Raw genomic sequence first — 21,520 nt, forward strand, 5'->3', positions numbered from 1 at the left:
ACACCCTGTCGGCTACAGTTTCTATTGACGACATCATCCCCCCCAAAAGAAAAAGTCGTCTCCAGACGACAATTACAAAATACAATTACAACATATCCAGGACAAATTAACAAAACAAAATACACTAACTGGTCTCCAAAATGTGGTGCATCTGCAGCCTCTGCGAACACAATACTGTCTCCTTAATCAAGTTGACCTTGATAGCCACTCGTGCCGCTTTCTCTGCTTCAGCGCCAAATGTTTTTCACATAGGTTAATTAAGTAATGCACATAGATAATTGAACAGGAACAATAGCGATAGTACTCCTTTATTTGCACATACCAATAGATTACATCCAGAGCATAAGATCAGATCCGATAAGATCATTTACAATGATCCCAGATGGGATATAAATACTTTTCGCTGAACCTTCTCGAAGGGGTCTGTCGGCTACATAACAATACTAATTTGCCCGTCGGCTACAAAATCTTTACCGACAACAACACCTTGTCGGCTACAGTTTCTACCGACGACAACCACAAAGACTAGCATAAGTGGACATGTGTACAAAGACTAATGGTCACCTTTATTTTATGACATTCATCGAGTGAACGATGATGATCTCTTTCGCGAACCCTACACTTGAAACGTGTTGCAATAGTGGGCCTCCTCATGAGATTTGCTTTCTCTTTCTCTTTACATCCGTAGTTGGAAAGACACAAATCTTATGAAGGAAAGGAACCCACAAACAATTTAAAAGAAAATGCAGTATTGTCTTTAGATCTGGGATCTCCCGTCTGAATTGAAAACATAACAATAGAAAGTCCAAGTCATGATAAAACTTTAAACCATAGAAATTATCATTATCATCCACATTAATACTGCAGAGACTAGTGTTGGTGGACACTTGTACAAAGATTACTAATCACCTTTATGGCATGACATTCATTGAGCGAATGATGATGACCTTGTCTTGAACCCTATACTTGACGTGTGTTGCAATAGTGGGCCTCCTCATGAGCTTTACTTTCTCTCTTTAAATCCTTAGTAGGCAAGACATGTGTCTTATGAAGGAAAGGAACCTGTAAACAATTTAAAAGAAAATGCAGCATTGTCGTTAGCTTTGTGATCTCTTGTTTGACTTGAAAACATAATAAAAGAAAGCCTGAGTTATGATAATAATTTAAACCATAGAAATTATCATTATCATCCATGTTGATACTGCAAAGACTAGCATTAGTGAACATGTGTGCAAAGACTACCAATCATCTTTATGCCATGACATACGTTGAGCGAATGATGATGACCATTGTCTCGAACCCTACATTGGACACATGTTGCAATAGTGGGCCTCATGAGCTTTACTTTCTCTTTCTTTAAATCCTTAGTAGGCAAGACATGTGTCTTATGAAGGAAGGGAACCTGCCAACAATTTAACATAAAATTTTCCTTGTCCTTAGATCTGGGATTTCCCGCCTGACTTGAAAGCACAACAAAAGAAAGCCCGACGTATGATGATTTTCACTTGTAGTAAATGAGGCAGCCTATATAGGAATATACATTGTCACTTTCATTAACAAAATGTCTTATTATGTAATTTAAAGCCTTTTTTTTAGGTCAATTTAAATTCTAGTGATGTTATTGATATTGGCATCCATGTCTTTAGTGAGAAAATATTTGACTCATTTCAAATTCAAAACAAATTTAACTTGAGGTTGGAAGACACAGCCATGTTCCCATCAACAATAATTTCCATTCCTTTATTTCAATCAAACAAGAATTGAAGGAAATTTACTTTCAATGAAAAGTGAACTAAAAGTCTAAACAGTGAGATATCTCGCTTGAGTGAATGTGTGATGTCCCCATCCCGGGTCCATTATGATAGATGATATTTCATTGAATTGTAATTGTTGCTCAATTTTCACACATGTTCAAATGGAGGAAAACATACATGCTTATTACTTTCAAGTAATTTTCAGAAATTCATACTGAAATAATATACAATGTTTGTATGATGGAACAAATCATGATAGAAATAAAATGCTGAAAGTAAATTTCTCCCACACATTTGACTGTGGGAGTAGTCCCTATGTGCTGATATACACCTATACTATACTGAAATCAGTAACATGAAAGAGGAGTAAAAGGAGAAAAATGTCATGGGCACTAGTCATTGCCTATAATGATTGGTGAAGTGGCATCCATCTGCATCCATCTTTTTGTTGTTCTATATCTTACCCTTTCCGTGCTTCCAATCCCTGCATCCACAAAAGAGAATAGGTTAGATCCAATGGATCTAAGCAATGCTGAGAGCTCACTTCATCTCACATTCATCATCCTACACGCTATTCATCTTAGTATAACATAGGCATACATCAGCAGATAGAGAAGCCAATCGCGAATAATAAGAGTATTAAAGGAACAATTCATTTTTGTTTTGAAACCTTTTACTTATAAAAATTGGTGAAAACATGATAAGCATAGCATGTGGGATTAGTATGCATACCAGGAACAGAAAAATGAAACATTAGAGGGACGAACTTTTTAAGTTTTGAAACCTTTTGTTTCATATATGCAAAAAGAATGAATGCTACAGTGAATAGCAGAATAATGCAGTATCAGAGGATAGATTCAGCTATACTTATCAGGAATGGATCATAAAATTTGATGCAATAAAGAAAAGAGAATGCCTTTCGTAATATTATGATCTGCACCTTTCAGCTATAGGTTGTGAATGCTCTGCAGAGCATTTTGCATGTTTGGAACATACAAAGCAAGTTTGTAAATGTGAAAGCAAAATTGAAAGAAAATGCTTAAGCTACAATAAAAAGGGGCCATTTAAAAAAATAAAATACTTGTTATGATCAGTCCAATGGATCTTCACCCAAATTTTTTGTATGAATTTTATGGCAAGTAATCATGGAGTTGGAGCTACAGATAATAAAAGGCAGTATGAATCTGAGGATGATCCTAGAGGACATGGTCCAGCTTCTTTAAATAATGTTTAATGCATACTTCCCAATGATGAGGAAGAAGCACTGTCAGGACAGAATATTGATATAGTTCTTCAGAAAGAGTATGTTGAAGAGAATGAAGATATTGGAGAGAGTGGTATAGACCATCATGAAGACCAGCGAGAAAAGACTAAGAATTATGAACTTGAGGTTTTGGTGGGTAATGCTAGGAAGGTTGGTGCTGTTCATTTTAAAGAAATTGATGGAGATGAAAACAAAAATGACAAGGTTTATTATGTCTTCCCACGTGTTCTGAAACCTGAAAATGCAACTACAACCTGAAAATGTACCCAGCACTGTTAAGACAGCAGTTCATAGTATAGCCACACCCAAAAAAGAAGTATGCTACAGCAATATACCATTGATACATTAAGTCATGCCCAGAATCTGCAGAGGAAATATGGCATCCAAATTCACTCACAACAAGAACCAATAACAGAGAAATCTGGTATGAATGATTACTTTCAGCAAAGAATCACTATCTACAAGAGTAGAATCCAAACATCTTATAGAGCAAAGCATAGCAGAAACCCTCATAGAAATATGTAGCAGATATGATGCCATAACAACTTCTAGTAAAGACAATACATAAATAAAATGGTGAATGAGTTCCTTTCAGCAGAAACCTTCATACAAAAATATGGCAGAGATGAGCTTTTAGGCTTCTAAATAAGCAGAGAATTTAAAAGGAATAATGCCCAGAAATTACAACTTTCAGCATTTAACAACCCTCATAAAATCACAGTCTACAATCATTCAAACAGGCAGAACCTAGCATGGAGGAAGTACAGCTGCATTGCAACAAGTAACTGATGTAAAAAAAAATACTTACTGTAGTATGTGTTTCTTGTCACGATCTAGAGTGTCAGGCGTCTTCTAACAAAAAAGATGAAATTTAAACAGCATGAAACCATAGCAAGTGAAGAGATTTGAACATGGCACCCCTTTATGTAACATTTTCAAAAAAGAAAAACAAAATCTCTAGGTGTTTAGAACCCAGCATGTTATCAGAGCCCACGGCCAAAGAGAGCATCAAATATGAAGTCAAACCCAGCTGGAAAAGAGAAAAATGTAAAAGAACAGAGTTGGCTTCTCAATAAAAACCCTTCATTCATACCAGGGTCTGAGCTTCATGGTGGCCAGATATAACAGCAAAGACAAAGGAGATGACATCCAAAACTCAGTGAAGGAGGAAAGAACCTATAAAAAAAGCACTCTCGGCTTCAAACAAACAGCAGATCATGGCAGCTCACTTAAAAACCCCTCATTTCTCATGCCAACAGTCGATAACACACTAGGTAGCCAGATATAGCAGGATACACCAAATAGTAGCGTCAAGGAAGCAAAAATGTAGGGTCTGTGAATGCTCCATGGCGGCTAGGGTTTGCAATAACCCTATTGTGTTGCTTGCACATTCTTATAACTCCAAAAGACAAAATAAAACTCTCGACTCTTCCTTTTATGAATTCCTTAATTGCATTTTAGAAGATTTCGGGTCCATGCAAGATGCAATGTAATATGAAGTTGTTTTTATTTTATGCAAGTTATTAAAATAATAGTATAGACTTTATTTCCTAAGTGTCTATAGTATTATTTTAAAAAACTTATTATTAATATTCATTGCATTCCATATTATAAATATTATTATTTTTCTTTAGTTGATAATTTATATATCAACTATTACATAATAATAATCATAAAATGCAATAAATAATAATTAAAAAGGGAGAGTTTGATTTTGTTTTAAAAAAAAGGGACTTTGCATTGTAATTTTAAGTTGAACTAGGGTTGAGAGGGTGTTAATATTTTTTAATGCCAAGTTTTAAGGGACAGTCTCAATGAACATTTTTAGAGGCCTATTTCAGGAGGAGTTTGGAGTACATTATGGAGTTATTTGTGGTAGTTTTGGGGTCTTTTTAGACTTTTCTCATGCATGGATGTTGAAGGCTCAGTTTGAGATATGTAGGACATATTTTTGGAGTCTTTAGAGGTTTTTGATAATGAGTTAACTCATTATTTCGACCCAAACTTCCCTGATATTATGGAGTTGGTATTGTTGTTATATACCTCTCTTGTTTTTCAAGAGGGGGTTCAGATTTTGGGAGAAGAAGGATGCTTCTGTGATTTTGTCCTTACTATCTTTTTTTTCATTATTCTGAGCTATTATGCAGATGTATTATTTTTTGGGCCTTTGATCGGAATACAAAGTTTTCATTGGAACCAGCTTTGGAGTAAAAAGATTTGGTTGTATGCTTTAAGGTGATTGATGTTATTCAATTGTGTTTTCTTGATAGACCTTTTGAATTATGTCTTGTTTTGCATCTTCCTTATCTGATATCTATTTCATAGGTTTTGACTTGTGTTTCCGTTATTGATATATTCGATTGTGATTAGTTTCCTTTCATATATTTTCAAAATTTATAAACCTTCTCTTAAAATATTGATATGAGTTAGCAGATCTTCAAGCAAGGATTTTGTGATTATCTGTCAAAAACTTTCATTGTGTTTCAGGTATAACAGTACTTTGTGTTATCAATCTTGGTGTATCACCTTGTTTTAATCTTTTAGCTTTTCATGTTCAAGGTTGTCTTTTTACCCTTTTCCATATAAGTTTTTCACGTCTTCATTAGTATAAGTACGGTATCAGATACATCATATAGGAACTGGCCTAGAATCGAGCGGTTCAACTAGGTCATAGGTTACCCACAACTCCTGGTTGATCCAATGTTTCTCCAAAATTGCTGAGGGTTTTAGGACTTAAAGCAAATTAGGGTGCTGATTTTGGAGATAACAGTAATATTAATAATAGCCATGTTTTGATAATCAAAAGATTAAGTCTTATAATATTTTGTACAATTATAAGATTATATCGGATCTGATTTTAATAATCATGTATAATGTTATTGGAGAATAGACTGAGATCATAATAATACTTTAATTAAATATTATATATAATATTTGTAATTATAATATAAATATTCAATGTATTTGTATACCTTCAATATCTTATGGACTTAATAAAATCTTTTATAGTGTTATCAATAATGTATTCTTAGCTGGAAAGATAGCTTTGTCAATTAATAACATACCTTACATATTGGGCTCCCTATAATTTCGGGATTCAAAGCTACTTGCTATTTTACAACGTGGTCCATTATATCTATTTATTTATATTCCATCTTAACCCACCTTTATTACCCTAAAGATAACTTTTTGAATTAATAAACATATTACTTAATATTAGATACCTTATAAAATACTCTCCCTATAATTTCGGGATTATTAATACTCCCTCCTTATTTGGTGGTTATGTGGGCTTCTTATGGAAGAGTGGGTTTGTCTTTCATAGCTCCATTTTCCCTCCAAATTCCATGCCTTTTCTTGTTTCTCTTTTTAAAAGATTTATTTCTTACTATGGTTTTTTCCTATCTTTATCCATCGAGGTGTATGGATATAAATATATCACTGCCCCTATTATATGGTCGTGCCTCATTGAAATGAGGCATGGTGTTATTATAATTAGATATTTATTAATTTAGATTTATTTATAGTTCAATATTTATGAATATCATTATTCATTTAGTATTTACCTCTATTCTATATATTGATTAGCAATATATAGATTGATTTTTGATATTTGGTAATATTGATTTTGATATAGATAGTTTTATATATACTGTTTTTTTTCTTATTATTTAGATTTATCTAAGGTAGGTATATTACAAAAGGAGGTGTTGAGAAAAACAATGCTAGCTTCTTGGCAATTTGAGGAAGTGCAACGGTAACACAATTTGTCTCTACATATAGATGGGAAGATTAAAAGTTTCGCATAAGTGGTAGAGAAACTTGAAAAAGCTTTTTCCTTTTTAAAATTGCAGTTTATGAGATTGTTAAGGGGGGATGCAACTTGCAATGGAAGGCAAAGGTTTTCTTGATTGAAACTAAAGAAACCGTTAGTGAGCGTAGAGGACAATGGGCATTGCTCGAAGTGATTTCAAGCATTGCAGATAGAGAAGGGAGATATAGTGTTTTGCTCCAAAGTGCATGGGAGAGGCATTATAGGAAAATCACGTGGTATCATATCTCAAATATGGTGTGAGAAATAGACAATCCATGAGTAAAACAAAAGTGTGCGAAGGTCGTGGAAAGGATTGGTAATAAAGCACGGGGAAGAAAGGAAGCAGTGGGGGGTGGGGAAGAAAAGATTGTGCCAATATGAGAAGAAAGTTATTGATAGGAGGTAGAGGATATGGCTACCTAAGGGGATGGGCCAATTAGAGGTTTGCAAAAGGAAAGAAAGCACCAAGGTAGAGTGAAAAAAAGTGACCATGCTGACAAGTGAAGAGTTGAAAATTCACATATAGGTGGCTTTTGGGAGGCATTGCATAGAGTGGGGTGTGGTTGCATTGATTTTTAAGAGAGGTGTGAAGATTCTAAAGATTATACGTGGGAATAATTGATGGGGGTCGATGGATTGGATCCACAATGATAATTGAACACAAAATACAAAGTAGAAATTATAGAATCATTTCATTGCTTGATAACCAACAACCATTACATTGTGACTCTTTTATAGAGGTCTTTGATTGCTTCCTGAAACATCTAAATTAACCAATATAAGACAAATAGACTTTTCTACAGCTATCTGCACATAAATGACTTCTAGAACTTTAGAGAACTAAATATTAATTTTACCTAACCCTTTTTGGTTAATCCAGCTGGATTTTCTAGAATCCTCTAGTATTATTTTATATTTCATTTGAGGGGGAAATTACATATTCCAACACTCCCCCTTAATTTCAACCTCAAATGTCGATGCATAGAAATTCTATTTGTGCCAATATTAATGCATTCTTTTCCAAATCCACGCTTGTAGTCTTCAAAAATCTTTTGCTTCTTTCATGCCTTCCACGGATTTTTTTCCTACTACTATGACAGTCTTCCTTACGCTTGAACATTTGTACTTGAATAAACCTTTGATCATTCCTGCAATTTTTTGCCAACTGGATCTGTAGCTCCATCCACAATCCATTTTTATACGTCCTGCCATAAAATCTTTATTGCATTCTCTATTCCAACATGTCTTATCACAATGATTTTTCATGCCACAAATATTACAAGGATGTATATCCCAACATCTATCCTTTTGTATGCCCTTTCTTGTTACAGTGTGAACATTGCACAATCTTTATGCTTTCAATTGATTCTCTTGAACCTTTATTCATCTTTCCATTGCCTGCATCATATCCAAGACCTGCATATTTTGGCCTGACTATAGTCTCAATCGGATTCCTTAATCCCTGTTCATCCTTTCCTAGACCTTTACCTTTGAAACCCATTCTTTCCATAATCTTCAAACCAATATTGTCATTATAATAGCTAGAAGTTTTGTCAATACAATTTTCATGTTCGTCATTACACTCCTTTTTGCAAACAACTTCAGAAAAATCATGTGTCACAAGATACATCACATACAAATGGTTTCACATTCAAACATTCTTTCTCTTGTTTCAGAGTAGACAATTCCTTCTTTAACATATTATTCTTTTTCTTAGCATCATTAAACAAATTTAACTTTTCTTCTAATTCTTTATTTTGCTCTCTTTTTTTGCATGTGTCCTTCACCTACCAATTATGTACTTCTTCCACAAATTTTAGCCTGTCCTCTAGCTCTTCCATTCTTTCTTTATATTCACTAATTTCATTTAAAAGTCCACATTTTTCTTTTGACCTCTGTCTAATCATTGCAAATTTTTCTGTCTCTAGTTTCAATAATTTTTCTTTTAAACAATCCATCTCAAGCGTCAAATTTATATATTTTTTTAACACTCTTTTACCTTGTTTTCCCATTTTAATAAACTCAAATCTATCAAATGAAAATTCAAACTCCTTAAAACACAAAGCTGGAAACCTTTGTCAACATCAAATTTCATTTTTAATGACACTCCTCTATGACAGCAATTTCCTATCTGTGATCTCTTTTCATAAACTCAATGCACTCTACAAACACTTCAATGCCTTCTTCCCAACAACGGTCTATTCCACAAACAACTGCCTCCAATAAAATGCTCACTCTTTCTTTCGACGGGAACAATGATTTTCTTTTTCTCCAAACAAATTTCTTCCCACCTACAATTCTTCAAAACTTCCACATGATTTGACTCATTGACTGGACAACAACAATCATATACTTCTCTATTTCAAAAGATATTATCTTCACCAGATGAACTTCACAACCTAGCTATGATACCAGTTTGATGGGGGTGGATGGATTGGATCCACAATGATAATTAAACACAAAATACAGGCACTTATAGAAATTATACATTGCCTGATAATCAAAAACCATTACATTGTGCCTCTTTTATAGAGGTCTTTGATTGTTTCCGGAAACATCTAAATTAACCGACATAAGACAAATAGACTTTTCTAGAGCTATTTGCACATAAATGACTTCCAGAACTTTACAAAACTAAATATTAATTTTACCTAACCCTTTTCGGTAATCCAGTTGGAGTTTCTAGAATCCTTTAGTATAATTTTACATTTCATTTGAGGGGGAAATTACACATTCCGACAATAATGAGTGCGTTGAAGAGAAAGATTGAATGTATGTGCAAAGAAGGATGAATCCAGCAATGGGTAAGAATGAGGAGGTGAATATGCATGAAGAATGAAATGAGGCAGCATTGAAAGAAAAGGGTGCTTAGTTTCAGTATTATGAAACCCATCAAGTTTTGAATCAGAGTTTCTGAAATGTGAGAGACCATTTAGAGGCCAAAATTTGTAATTAATTTGTTGTAGATGAATAGTTTGTTTGTGAAATAAATTGAGTAAAGTTGAGTTGTGTTGTTTCAACCTCTGTGCCATTGATATTTGAGTTTGTGGGTAGTGAAACGCTGCTTGTGGGAATGTTTTCTTTGGAAGCGAGAGCAGCATCTTGTTGTCATTTTGTAAAACATTAGTACTTTGATCCTATGTCAAACCATTTTGCTTTAATGTAAACACTTTGGCCCTTTTCAAGACAATTGTTCTTATATATTTTAAAAAGGACTTACAGGCTTTCCCAAAGGATATCAAAAACTTAAATTTCAAATATCTTAGCTCATAAGTTAATTATCTACAGCAACTATTAGGATATGAAAATCTTTTAGAAGAATTTGTCTGAGTGTTTTTTTTAAAACAAATCTGATTAGGATAATTTTGCAATCATAGTAAGATTTATTACTGTAAATTTGGGAGCATGCCCTTAAGGTTTATTTACCTCATCTTTGTAACAATTATGTTTTTCTATTTACAGATTTATAGAGAAATGTAATATACGTACTGCTATCTATCTTTTTGACAATCTTATATTTTGCAGATAACTGGAAAACAAGTGTCTCGCTCTTACTTAGATGTTGTCGAGAAGTCTTATTTAGGAAGTTGCGAGGAGGTAAATAATTTTGTCCTTGTTATTCCTGACCGTTCTAAAACAGTTATAGAAATTCAAATTGTGAAATAAAAAGAGATACCAGATTTAATGTATCTGCATTCTATTTTCTTTTAGTTCTTTTTTTGCACATTTTTTGGTCCTCTTTTCACCATTGTTGGTTACTGAAAAATGGACCCTTAGATGATAAATTTCATTTTACTAAAGTGAAAATGAATCTTAATTAAACAAAAATTAATATTACACTATTTTTTTCTCATTGTCCTTAAATTTGTAAATATCTATCTCTTGGCACCACTTAATGCATTCAAAGAACTTGTACTGTATAGAAAGAAACTTAAGACATTGATTAGATCTTTTTAGGATATTAGCAAAAATAAAAATAAAAATATAAAATATCAAGAATTTAAGCTTTAGTAATTAAATTGGTTGATTCAAACAATAATATATAGTCACATTATATGGCTTGGATATATTCTATGAATGTTGAGTTTTTATGAGTAAATTCCAGTTTTGGTATTCTTCTATTTTTAATCTAAGAAGCCAGATTCCTCCCCTTCTGCCTAGATTCAGGTCCGGGTCTGGGTCCGGGTTCGCACAGGTCTGGATTCGCGTCCGGGTTCGCTACGGGTCTAGGCAGGGTCCTTATTTTGGATTCTAGGTTCGCTAGCGTCCTTGCTGGAGGGAAGTCAGGCGAACCCACAGCAAATCCATGGTGAATCCGAGAGGATCTGGGACTGTAGGGTCCAAAATGTGAAATAAAACAACTTTAAAGAGTGTTTTTGTAAAGTTATTTTTTATGTAACTAAAAAAAAAACCTAATAAAAAACATTTCACTCATCTAGTCTCTCATGTTGAGAAGGAGAACGATGTTATAGCAGCATCTAGGACTAGTGGAACCAGTTTGGGTTCCAATGATGAGGATCTAGATAGAGTTGCAGCTAGGGATGAAGCCATTGATCCCTCATTTTTTTATGATCCATTTGACCCTTAAAGGGCATTTGATACAATGATCATTGATAAACTACAAAACACTTTGTCATCTATCATTGTGTTTTAAACTTTATTATTTGATGAACTAGTCTATGTTTTCAATTTCATTTTGAAATTTAGTAATTCAATGTATTTTTTACGATCATGAAGATAGATTAATGAGTATTTAATGTTTATCGTTGACCTTTGACATTGATCAATGTTCAAGCAACAATTATTTATATTGTGAAATGACTTTACTTTGCAACTATGCATGTTTTTCTTGTACACACACACACACACACTCACGAACCCAAATGGGGAAAAAAATTGCTTGAACCCACGAACTCGAACCTCGAACTTGAATCTGTCCCCAAACCCGAATTAGCAACTTAGTTTTTAATTTAACAGTGCATAGTGATGTTGTATGAAAACATAATAGATATAAGAAAATTATCTTATAGCTTTTCCAACCTTCTTCAACAGAAAATGTCAGTATATGTTAAGGTAAGAATACTGCAAATGTGCAATCTCTTGGTCCTCTGGATTGAGATCTCTTCCCTTTTGACTAACCTCTTGATTTCCCACGATTTCCAAAACTATTTCCTCTCTCATTTGTTCTAGCACTGCCTGCAGTTTCTATGTGTTGCAAAGGCAGTGATCTGTCTTGCATTTATATTGAGGATGAGCCAAGGAGGGACATGTCTATTGAAATAACCCTAACAGGATTATTACCTTTTTAACACCAAAATTTTAGTACTTCAGGAGGTTGACGTTTCGTCAAACAGTTTGCAACAAACTCCTACTAGTTATCAATAAAAACTGAAACTAATAATTTATCACCAAAAAAATGCAATGACAACTGAAACACCAAGACTTGCTGAGATTTGTATTACTAGCTATGGCAGTAATGGTAACATTTTTTAATAATCCTGGTGTAATGCATTCCGCCCTTACTTCTATAGAATTGTTAATAAGAACCTGACATTATTATGGCTCCCATAATTGCCGTAGCATGATGGATAACGTTGTTCCTGTTGCAATCCGTTGATAAAAGGGATGGAGACGAATATACTTCCTTGTACTTCGAACTATATCTGCTGTCGGCAACCTTCTTTCCTAGATCTGGTGCATGTCTCGCGATCCTAACCCGATTTCGAATATAACCCCATTCTGGCCATATATTGTTTTTTTCCCTTGTGCACTTGAAATGGTCCGATGATATCCCAGGACCGTTGGGAGAAGCCCGAATTAAAAAGCGGGGATCTCGACCTCCGTTCTTTGACTGAAGGTGTGCGGATAGGAGGACGGGTTCCCTTAAAAAACTTCGTTGATTGTCTTCGATCTGTGCCTACACTTCCCTCGGCTCATACTGCGTTTCTTTTAATGAATTAATACCCGCTCGCGAATGCTATTCCTGTCAGGGGGTAAGGATTTCGTTTATTATATCCACTGTTTGAAAAATGACGGAACTGGCCCGAGCGCGATCTGGCAGTGCACTAAATTTAAATAACGAATTTGCCCTTGCTGCGGTACTCATTTGACTGGTGCATTTTTTATCAGCTCGCAGACGGTGGTTTTTTTTCCCTGGTAGAACTGATTCGTCTAGATGAAGTCGGACAGATATGAGGGAATTGATTATCTTTCAAATTCTCCAATTCTCAGGATTCCAAGAAGTCATTCCCCTTAACCTAATCTGAATATGCAAATAAGCCCAACATGAAATGGTTGAAGACCACTTCCAATGTGCAACCCTTCAGAGGATATCTCACCACCTCAGTTATGCAGACCCAAGGGAGTTTTCGTTCCCAAAGACCTAATGGAAATTTGCAAACCAATGGCTACAAATTGCTCTAATTGAAATAGAAATCCAATCCACTAAACTGCTTGTCCAAAAGGGAGCCTTATGTCCTCTATTTATTCACTTTGCTGAGAAGTTTCTGGGAGTTTTCCGGAATCATCTTTTATGATGTACTTCAATTATTAAACTTTATAAAATTAAATAAATAACTTTTTAAAGTTAGAGTACAACCTTAATTTAATATTAGAGCGAGTAGGCCCCACTTAATTATTATTCTTCGAGAGCAAAATTGTAACCATCAGAAGACAAAATTGACCCTCTTCCCATAATCACTTGCCTACGAGAGTCGATGATAGGCAAATCCCCTATTAAAGTTATGTCGCTAAAAGGGGGACATGACATCTATTCATTCTTATGTGATTAATATAATGAAAATTGTTTGACTGTGTTTATATAAAAATATGTGTGTATATGTATATGCACATAATATCTCTTGGATCATTATATTAATTACATAATATGTGTGTGTGTGTGTGTGTGTTAAGTATATATCATATTTCATATATACTAAATATGTATATGCAGCTTCAATAGTTTTGTTTCATAGGATTTATCCAATAGAAACTACAAAAACATCAACAAAATGTATATCTATCTATCTATCTATCTATATAGTTTTTCTAAGTTAAGAATGGGCCCTCAGATACCAAACTACAAATAACTACCCCTGGATAGGAATTTGCTAATTCTAATTTGTTTGCCAAGTCTTTTTTTCTGATTATTCGTGATTTATTGGGGTTTTAGAGGTTGTATGGTTTATTTTTGTTTTCTTGATGAAATGATTACAACATTTGAGAATTAAATTAATACTAAATAGAAAAGTACATACGTTTGCACTGATCCAGTAAATGACTTAAAATTTCAATTTCAATTAATCGCTAATGAAATCATACCAGATAATGATCTAATCAGATCTGTACAGCAATTCAGAGATAATTTGTATATCTTGCAATTTTCCAACTGCTGTCTCCAGGCTAGGAGTGGTATGGCTGGGATTCTCAACTCCTGGCTATTATTCAATTGCTGTCTTGGCTCTGATTTGGGAAGCCAACTCCTACAGATCGCTGGTGCTGATCTAGAAAAACCAAATTCTATTCTGCTCACTGTCTACTGACCCACGTCCAGCTAGAGGGAGGACACAGCCCTTACCTTGGCTGTTAGACTGGCCCCAAAATTTCTAGGGAATGATACAAAACTCAAATTTCCCCACCAATCTGTAATCTGAAACCAAATCTTTCCCAATCTGGTCTGATGCAAAGGAATACTTCTCTACACTTGATATCAAGCTGAAACCAAGACTCATCTAAGTTGTGTATTTTGTCACCTAGAGAGTTGGGTGTATGTCCAACTCTGAATTCTTCTAAGATCTTTCCATTCTTGGAAGCCTAATTGCTATTCAAACCCTCATAGAGCTCAAAAAGCTGATATGATAATAACTTGGGTAATGGAAAATGGCTCCCAAATGTCTCTTTTATTTCAATTCCCCCTTCCCTCCAAGAAGTTCAAACTTCTGTTAGTTTTTCAGGATTGCTGCAAATGTGCTAAGCACTGCCATTGTATTTGGCATGTGTTTTCCAAATGATAGCGACCACTTATATATATAAACGGACTAAGCCATGAAGAGACATGTCCCATGAACGGGACATGTCTATTTGGCAATTAGATAATTAATTTACCAAATATTCAATCATTGTTATATATATTTATATATATATGTATATATTAATTTCTGACATACAACAATAAACTTATATATAAATTATATCTCATATATAATTATATATAGATTTATCCTACAGAAGCTACCAAACATCAACACCTCCTCTTAGCTAGGGAGGATAAACAACGTATTACCTCAAAGTAATATCAAGTTAGCAAGATTAAGGATATCTTCAATCAAAAGATATCCATCATTTAGATATTATATTTCATATTGAGAGTATTGGACCCCAAAATATCAATGTTATTCACCAAGTATGCAAAAAAAGGTGTGATATCACATCTGATATCAAGAGTATTGGCCTCCCACAATATCAATGATATTCACCAAGAACTCAAAATAAGGTTTGATATCACATCCGATATTAAGAGAATTGGCCTCCCAAAATATCAATGATATTCACCAAATACTCTTTGAGTAATGGCCTTGCGTAATGTTGAGATGCAAGACATTCACCATATACTCAATTTGTTTGATCTCAAAATACAAATTATTAAAAGCTTGTCACCTTACAATAACTTCTTCAAATACAAGTGACATCATTTGGAAGTCGTCACTTTCTCATGATGGACACAAGGGGTAGGCCTATTAAAATGTAATGTCCCCATTTTCGCCAGTGTCAGAGTTTGAGAGATTAGCCTATTATTGTGATCCTCATAGGCTAATTATTGTGGATAGAGGGTCTTTTGAGACAATGGCTTGGCTTTAGAGGGTCTTATCTTCTACACAATTCAATAAGTTACAGATTCGTCTTCATTTGGCTCAGATCGGACTTCATTTGGGCTTAGTTTTGTGTACTTACTATTTGTGGTAAGTTAGGTGGTGATTGAGATGGACCCTTTCTATTTTTGGAAAGTGGTCATGCAGAGAAATAATAGATGTGACTCTTATTTTAGATGGTATATTTAAATGATGAGTACTTTGGGAGTTATAATATTTTAGTGGCCAAATTATTATTAAATCATTAAATGACTTATTATAAAGTTATAATTTAACTTTATAATATCACTTAAATTGAGGGTTGAGTCATCATTGGACGGGGCTATTTATTTCATTAATATTATGCCTAAGCCAAGTATTAAATGTTGCAAAAAACTAATGCAGCCAAGAGACCAAAGCGAATACAGTTATGCCCCCTAGATAAAGACCAATTCCAAACCAAGGCAACAAGGACAAGGCATGATGGAGAAAGGCGAAGTGTCGAGGACACATGCGAAGAAACAGGAGTCCAAAGGCCTCAAGTAGTGCCCGTTTTTGGGTTTTCACTACCTGGATTTATTTTTTATTTTTTATTTTGGAATATATAATTTTTTTCGAGATACATCAAAGCACTTATTATTAAGCCGTTTGGAAGATATGATCAAATCTTTAAGAATTAGGGTTTTTTTGTCTCTAAAAAAATTCACATAAGGGGCTTAGCTCCAAAAATATCTAAGAGCAGCAAGTAAAATGTGAGCACACTTCTATGAGTCATTATATCCAAGATTGCTCAAGAATGAGGTCTCGAATGGCGGCTCATAGCTCTATATTCATGGAGTGCAAGAGTTTGTGATGGAGGCCCTTAGTTTGACCTAGTTTGTGCCCATGCAAGTACACTATAAAATGAGAGATTCAAGGATCAAAATATGCATGCAAATGAAGATGCAAGCTAATTTAAATGATGACAATGCAAAGCAATGCAAGAAGGGAAATCTAATTTATGAAAGGAAATAACAATGCAATATTAATCTGTGAAAACAAATATGGATCTAAGCTAATATGAAAATGCAAGGATGGATCGTAATGATGGAAGCCATGGATGCATGAGAGAAGAAGACAAGAGGATAGAAGTTGTCCACAAAAAGCTTTAATGCTCAAACTCCTCCAAAAATCGCTCTCCAAACCTGCAGCATAACAATAGCATAATCATGGATGTGAAAAATGAGGAGAGGGCTCTCTTTTATAAAGATGAATAGATGATTAACATTAAGAAGCAATAAGATTTAATCAAGGGTGGAGAAAGAATGATCCATGTGAGATAAAATTCCACCAATGAAAAAAGAGGAGGAAAATTAAATGGAATCCCACTATGAATTATGTGCATTTAAGTGTAGAAAAAATTAAAAAAAGATTTATTTAATTTTATTTAATTTATTTCCTTTTTCAAGTAGGTTTTTTATTTAATTAAAAGGGAGTAAGTTCTTTTAATTAAATAGGAAATATTTAATTAAATTAAAAGAGGAGTTTTTCTCTTAATTAATTAAATGTAAATTAATTATTTAATTAAAAGAGAGGTTTTTTTTCTTTTAATTAAATAAGACTTAGGATAAAATGATCAAACCTTTAGGAAATATTGAAATAATTAAATTAATTACAATTTAATCAAAGAAATTGATTTAATAAAATAGTGTAAACAATTGATTCAGGAAATTTGATAAATTGAATGATGGGGGCCCATAGTCTAGGTGACCATTTTAGGGTGCATACGAAGACCAATGAACCCACTGTCCAAATGACCTCTGTATTATTCCTGCAGACTAATAGAAATGAAATGTACTTCCTTCCTCTTTCTCTATCCTGTCAATCAGACTTTTGCTCCTTCAGATTTTGTAACCAGATCCCAGATCACACAATTCGCATCTAATAATCCCTTGAATTGCTTACTAGCATTCAGTAAGCACTCTGCTTCTTTTCGTACTTCGCAATTCATACAACATTAGACACACCACAAACAAGGAAAACATCTTTCCTTTATACTATATCTTCATAATAATTCTTTGAGATGGGCTTGAGGCTTTTCCAATTAATTATAATAAGATAATTAATAAAATTACTTACAATAGCACTGTCGACTCATAGTCTGTACAAGACTTCTGACCTGTGATACCAGGGCTTGACTCGCTGATGTCATCATATGACTGTCCTCTGTCACTATGTGACTTCACACTTCTTCATTGCATCTCAGATGTAAGATAGCAAACAAACATTAGAACGTTGTTCTCCAATACTCTGTTTTTGTGTTGTCCTGCATTTTGTCATCACAAACCGTTGGTAACAGTACGAAACTTTTTCAAGCTTAGTTTCGCATTTCTCTAAGTTTAGTTTGTTATTTAATTGGTTAGTATTGAGCAACCAATCAGTACCAATTGATATAATGAATCTTTTTATTGAAAGCCTTCGTCAAGTCTTTTTCGTTTTGCTTTCTGTCGAGCCTTTGCTTGATTTGTGAAGCCTTCACAATCCGTTCTTTGCTTTTGAGTTTGTGTTTGCTTGTTTTTAGTTCATTGGTTTTGCTCATGTCATGCCTTTCAATCTCCCCTTCGATCGGTCTAACCTAGAGGTCAATCGGAGTTGTCAATCAAAAGTTATGCCCGTTTTAGCACCTCAAAAGTCGAAATTTTAGGTGCAACAACACAAATTAAAAAAATGATGTTATATTTTCAATTTGACATTCACTTTTTAAAAAATATAACATTTTACTCACTTTTTGTTATGTTTTTAAGTTACTTTTACTTTAAATTTATAACTTAAAGTGACTATAATGCACTTATTGTTATAATTTTAAGTTGAGTTACTTTTTAATTTTTCACTTAAAGTGACTATAGAACTATATAGTTACATTTTTAATTTTTGATTTTAAAATTAAATACTTATTTAAATGTTACTTTAAACTAATGTTTATGTGTTATATTGAATAATATGATACATAAATATTATTTTTGACCCATATTGAGGACATTTTTATAATTTTAAGTGAAATACATGACTTAAAGGCCTTAAAAGTGGACTTTTTATGTGCATTTGCATGTAAAAACTATGAAAAGTGAAAATTTTTCATGTTATTACATATAAAACTCACTTTTGAGGATACATTTCATGCCATTACATCAAAAGCTTATGAAAGTGGACCTTTTTGATGCAATGACATGAAAAGTAGAGTTTTTGTGCTTAAGCATAAAAAATGTGACACATTTTAAAACATACATCTGACCTCAAAAGGTCCGATTTTGCCCATGAGCATGTTTTAAAACATGCAATGCACTCTAAAAAGTGTGATTTTGCATAAAGACATTTTAAAACATGTAATATACCTCGAAAGGCCCGATTTTACATGAAGAGATGTTTTAAAATATGCAATGACCATGAAAATGTGCGATTTTGAGAAGGAAATGTGTTCTTGCTCCCCAAGAATCCGATTTTGGCAATAACTCAAGATTTTCTTCATGTATTTGAACGAAATCTTTTGCATTCAAGGCGTTTTTGCTTGGTGATAATTTTGCTTTCATCAAAGATGAGTTTAATGTGCTGAAAACCATTTTTGGGAGTTCATATCTAGGGCACGTTTTTGTGAAAAATTCCAAAATTCCTTCATTTTTGCTCATAATTTGAGTTTTACTCAATGAATTTGCATGAGATTTGTTCCATTTGAAACATTTTTGGATGGAAATGAGTTTCCTTGTTTCTAAAATGGATTTATTTGCCTCAAAAACGTTTTTGAAACTTTCATGATGAATCACGTTTTTGCTTAAAATGACTGGAAAATTGGGGTTTAAATCCACTTTTATGTGTTTTGAAGCCACTTTTTTGCATTTTGATCTATTTATATGCATTTGGGGAAGTCATTTTTGCATTCACAAGTCAAAAATACTCAAAAATATGCATTTTTGGCCCACGTTTTTGCAAAAATGGCCCAGATTTTTGAATAAAAAAGTCATGTTTTTGTTCAAAAAACTCAAAAAATTGCATTTCCAACCCATACCTTTGATCAAGAGGGATTGTTTTTGAGTTTTAAATGCATGATATTGTCTTTGGAGATCATTTATTTGGCACTTTCATGTCAAATTCGACCATTGAATGTCCATTACATACAAGTGCGAAAAAAGTCAAAAGGTTGTTTGAAAATCCGGATTTAAGGGAGAATTGGTCTTAAGTCTATAAAACTTGCTATTTTGGCTCTTTCTCCTTTTTTTTTGGCACTTAATCTTCATGTAAGTGGAATCTTTCTAACCTGCTCATCAATTCATGCTTATCTTGCTATTTCTATGCATATTATTGCTTGAAGATTGCCATTTGTCCATATATATGCCATGAAAAGTGCATTTTGCCTTTAAAAATGATGAAAACTCTCATTTTCACACTTTTGGAATTTCCTCAAACTCCAAATTCAAAATTACATGTTGAAGTGCATTGCATTTTGACATGGTTGAGTCTTTTGCCAAAGGCATATGCTTGTTTTTGTGTCTTGCTTGTTTTCATTTCCGTTTTTTCTCCATTTTGGAAGAAATTGCAAGTTTTTTCCCAAAAACTTGAGCACGTTTCACTTCACTCCACTTTCCATTTTTCATGCCACAACACTTCACATCTCATTCGACAAATGCGATTACATATTTTTTTATCTCATACACCATCCGCATATGCATGTAATCCCATTTTTCGCTTCCATTTTTGCCTCTCCATATGCATTTACGCCTCCTTAAGCAAATACATGTTTTTCCACTTCCCATGTCATTACATGCTTTGCATCTCTTTGATTTGCACTTACATGTAAAAGCTCGTCCTCCATCCGCATTTGCATGTCATCTCAATTTCCATTCCTCATTCCGTGTTGCATTTACATGTAATCATTTTTCGTGCAATGACATCTTGAAGAACCCAAGTCACATTTTGAAAATTAGCAATCTCTATTTGCACGCATTCCCATGCATCAAGCACTTTATAGCAAAAAAAAAGAAAAAGAAAAAGAAAAAGAAAAGGTTAAAGATGCTGATGGAAAGTTATTTGGAGTGTACATCTAGACATCGTCAAGAAGGTTTTTCAAAGTGTTAGAGACTCTAGTTTGTGCTGATCTACAAAGGAGAATTCATGACAACTTGAACGAGAAAAGTTTAATCACATCAAGCTATTAGAAGACGTAACACCATGGTTATCAAGGTGAATGCAGCAGTACAAAATACAGGAACTTTTGATCTTGTGATCATCCGGGATTGCATCGTCAAGTATAAGGTCCTTCAGGATTGTTTCAACTCTCTTCCGTCTTCTTCTTCTTTCATGTTTGTAATTGAAGAGGATGTATTACATGAAGATGTGTAATTACATGTAATGAGATTTGCATGTGTATGTAAAGGATGCAATGCGAGTTGAATGTAACCCTTTAGTTTTTGTAGTTAGACTTGGTCAAAGTTGGTTGAGTTGCTCCCACTTTTTCCTCCACCTTTTTCTCAACTCCTGTGCCTATATAAAGGAGAGCCCCCTCATTGTAAAAATCATCTTTTGTTGTATGCAAAAAAGCTTTGTCACATTTGTGCAAGCATAACTTTGATTGTGTAGTACGAATTTGGGAAAAAAAGTGAATAAAAGAAGCAATTGGATTCGAAGCTTTGACTGGAAGCAATTGTGATAGAGCAAATTAGAAGCTTTGACAATAATTTGTGCCTATTTTCTTGATTCATGTTATTATTGTGTGTTCAATAAAAGAGCACAGAAAAGAGTTAAGAAACAATTGAAGCTTGAGCTTTGACCAGGAACAATTGTGAAAATCTATAGCTAGAAGCTTTGTCTGTAG

The 21,520-nt window shown here is 33.8% G+C and overlaps 1 protein-coding gene across 1 annotated transcript in view; it reads left to right on the forward strand.

The window, feature by feature from the left end:
* LOC149537007 (phosphate transporter PHO1 homolog 10-like) overlaps nt 1-21,520 on the forward strand; it is a 351,025-nt gene that overhangs the window by 75,838 nt on the left and 253,667 nt on the right. The window contains exon 5 of the mRNA XM_089806833.1: nt 10,358-10,429. Within this exon, the coding sequence (XP_089662959.1) occupies nt 10,358-10,429 (72 nt within the window). The remainder of the gene's footprint in view (nt 1-10,357; nt 10,430-21,520) is intronic.

This window comes from Cupressus sempervirens, chromosome 10, assembly GCF_028749045.1.
Source record: "Cupressus sempervirens isolate cs-2001-9-10 chromosome 10, ASM2874904v1, whole genome shotgun sequence".
Lineage (NCBI taxonomy): Eukaryota > Viridiplantae > Streptophyta > Pinopsida > Cupressales > Cupressaceae > Cupressus > Cupressus sempervirens.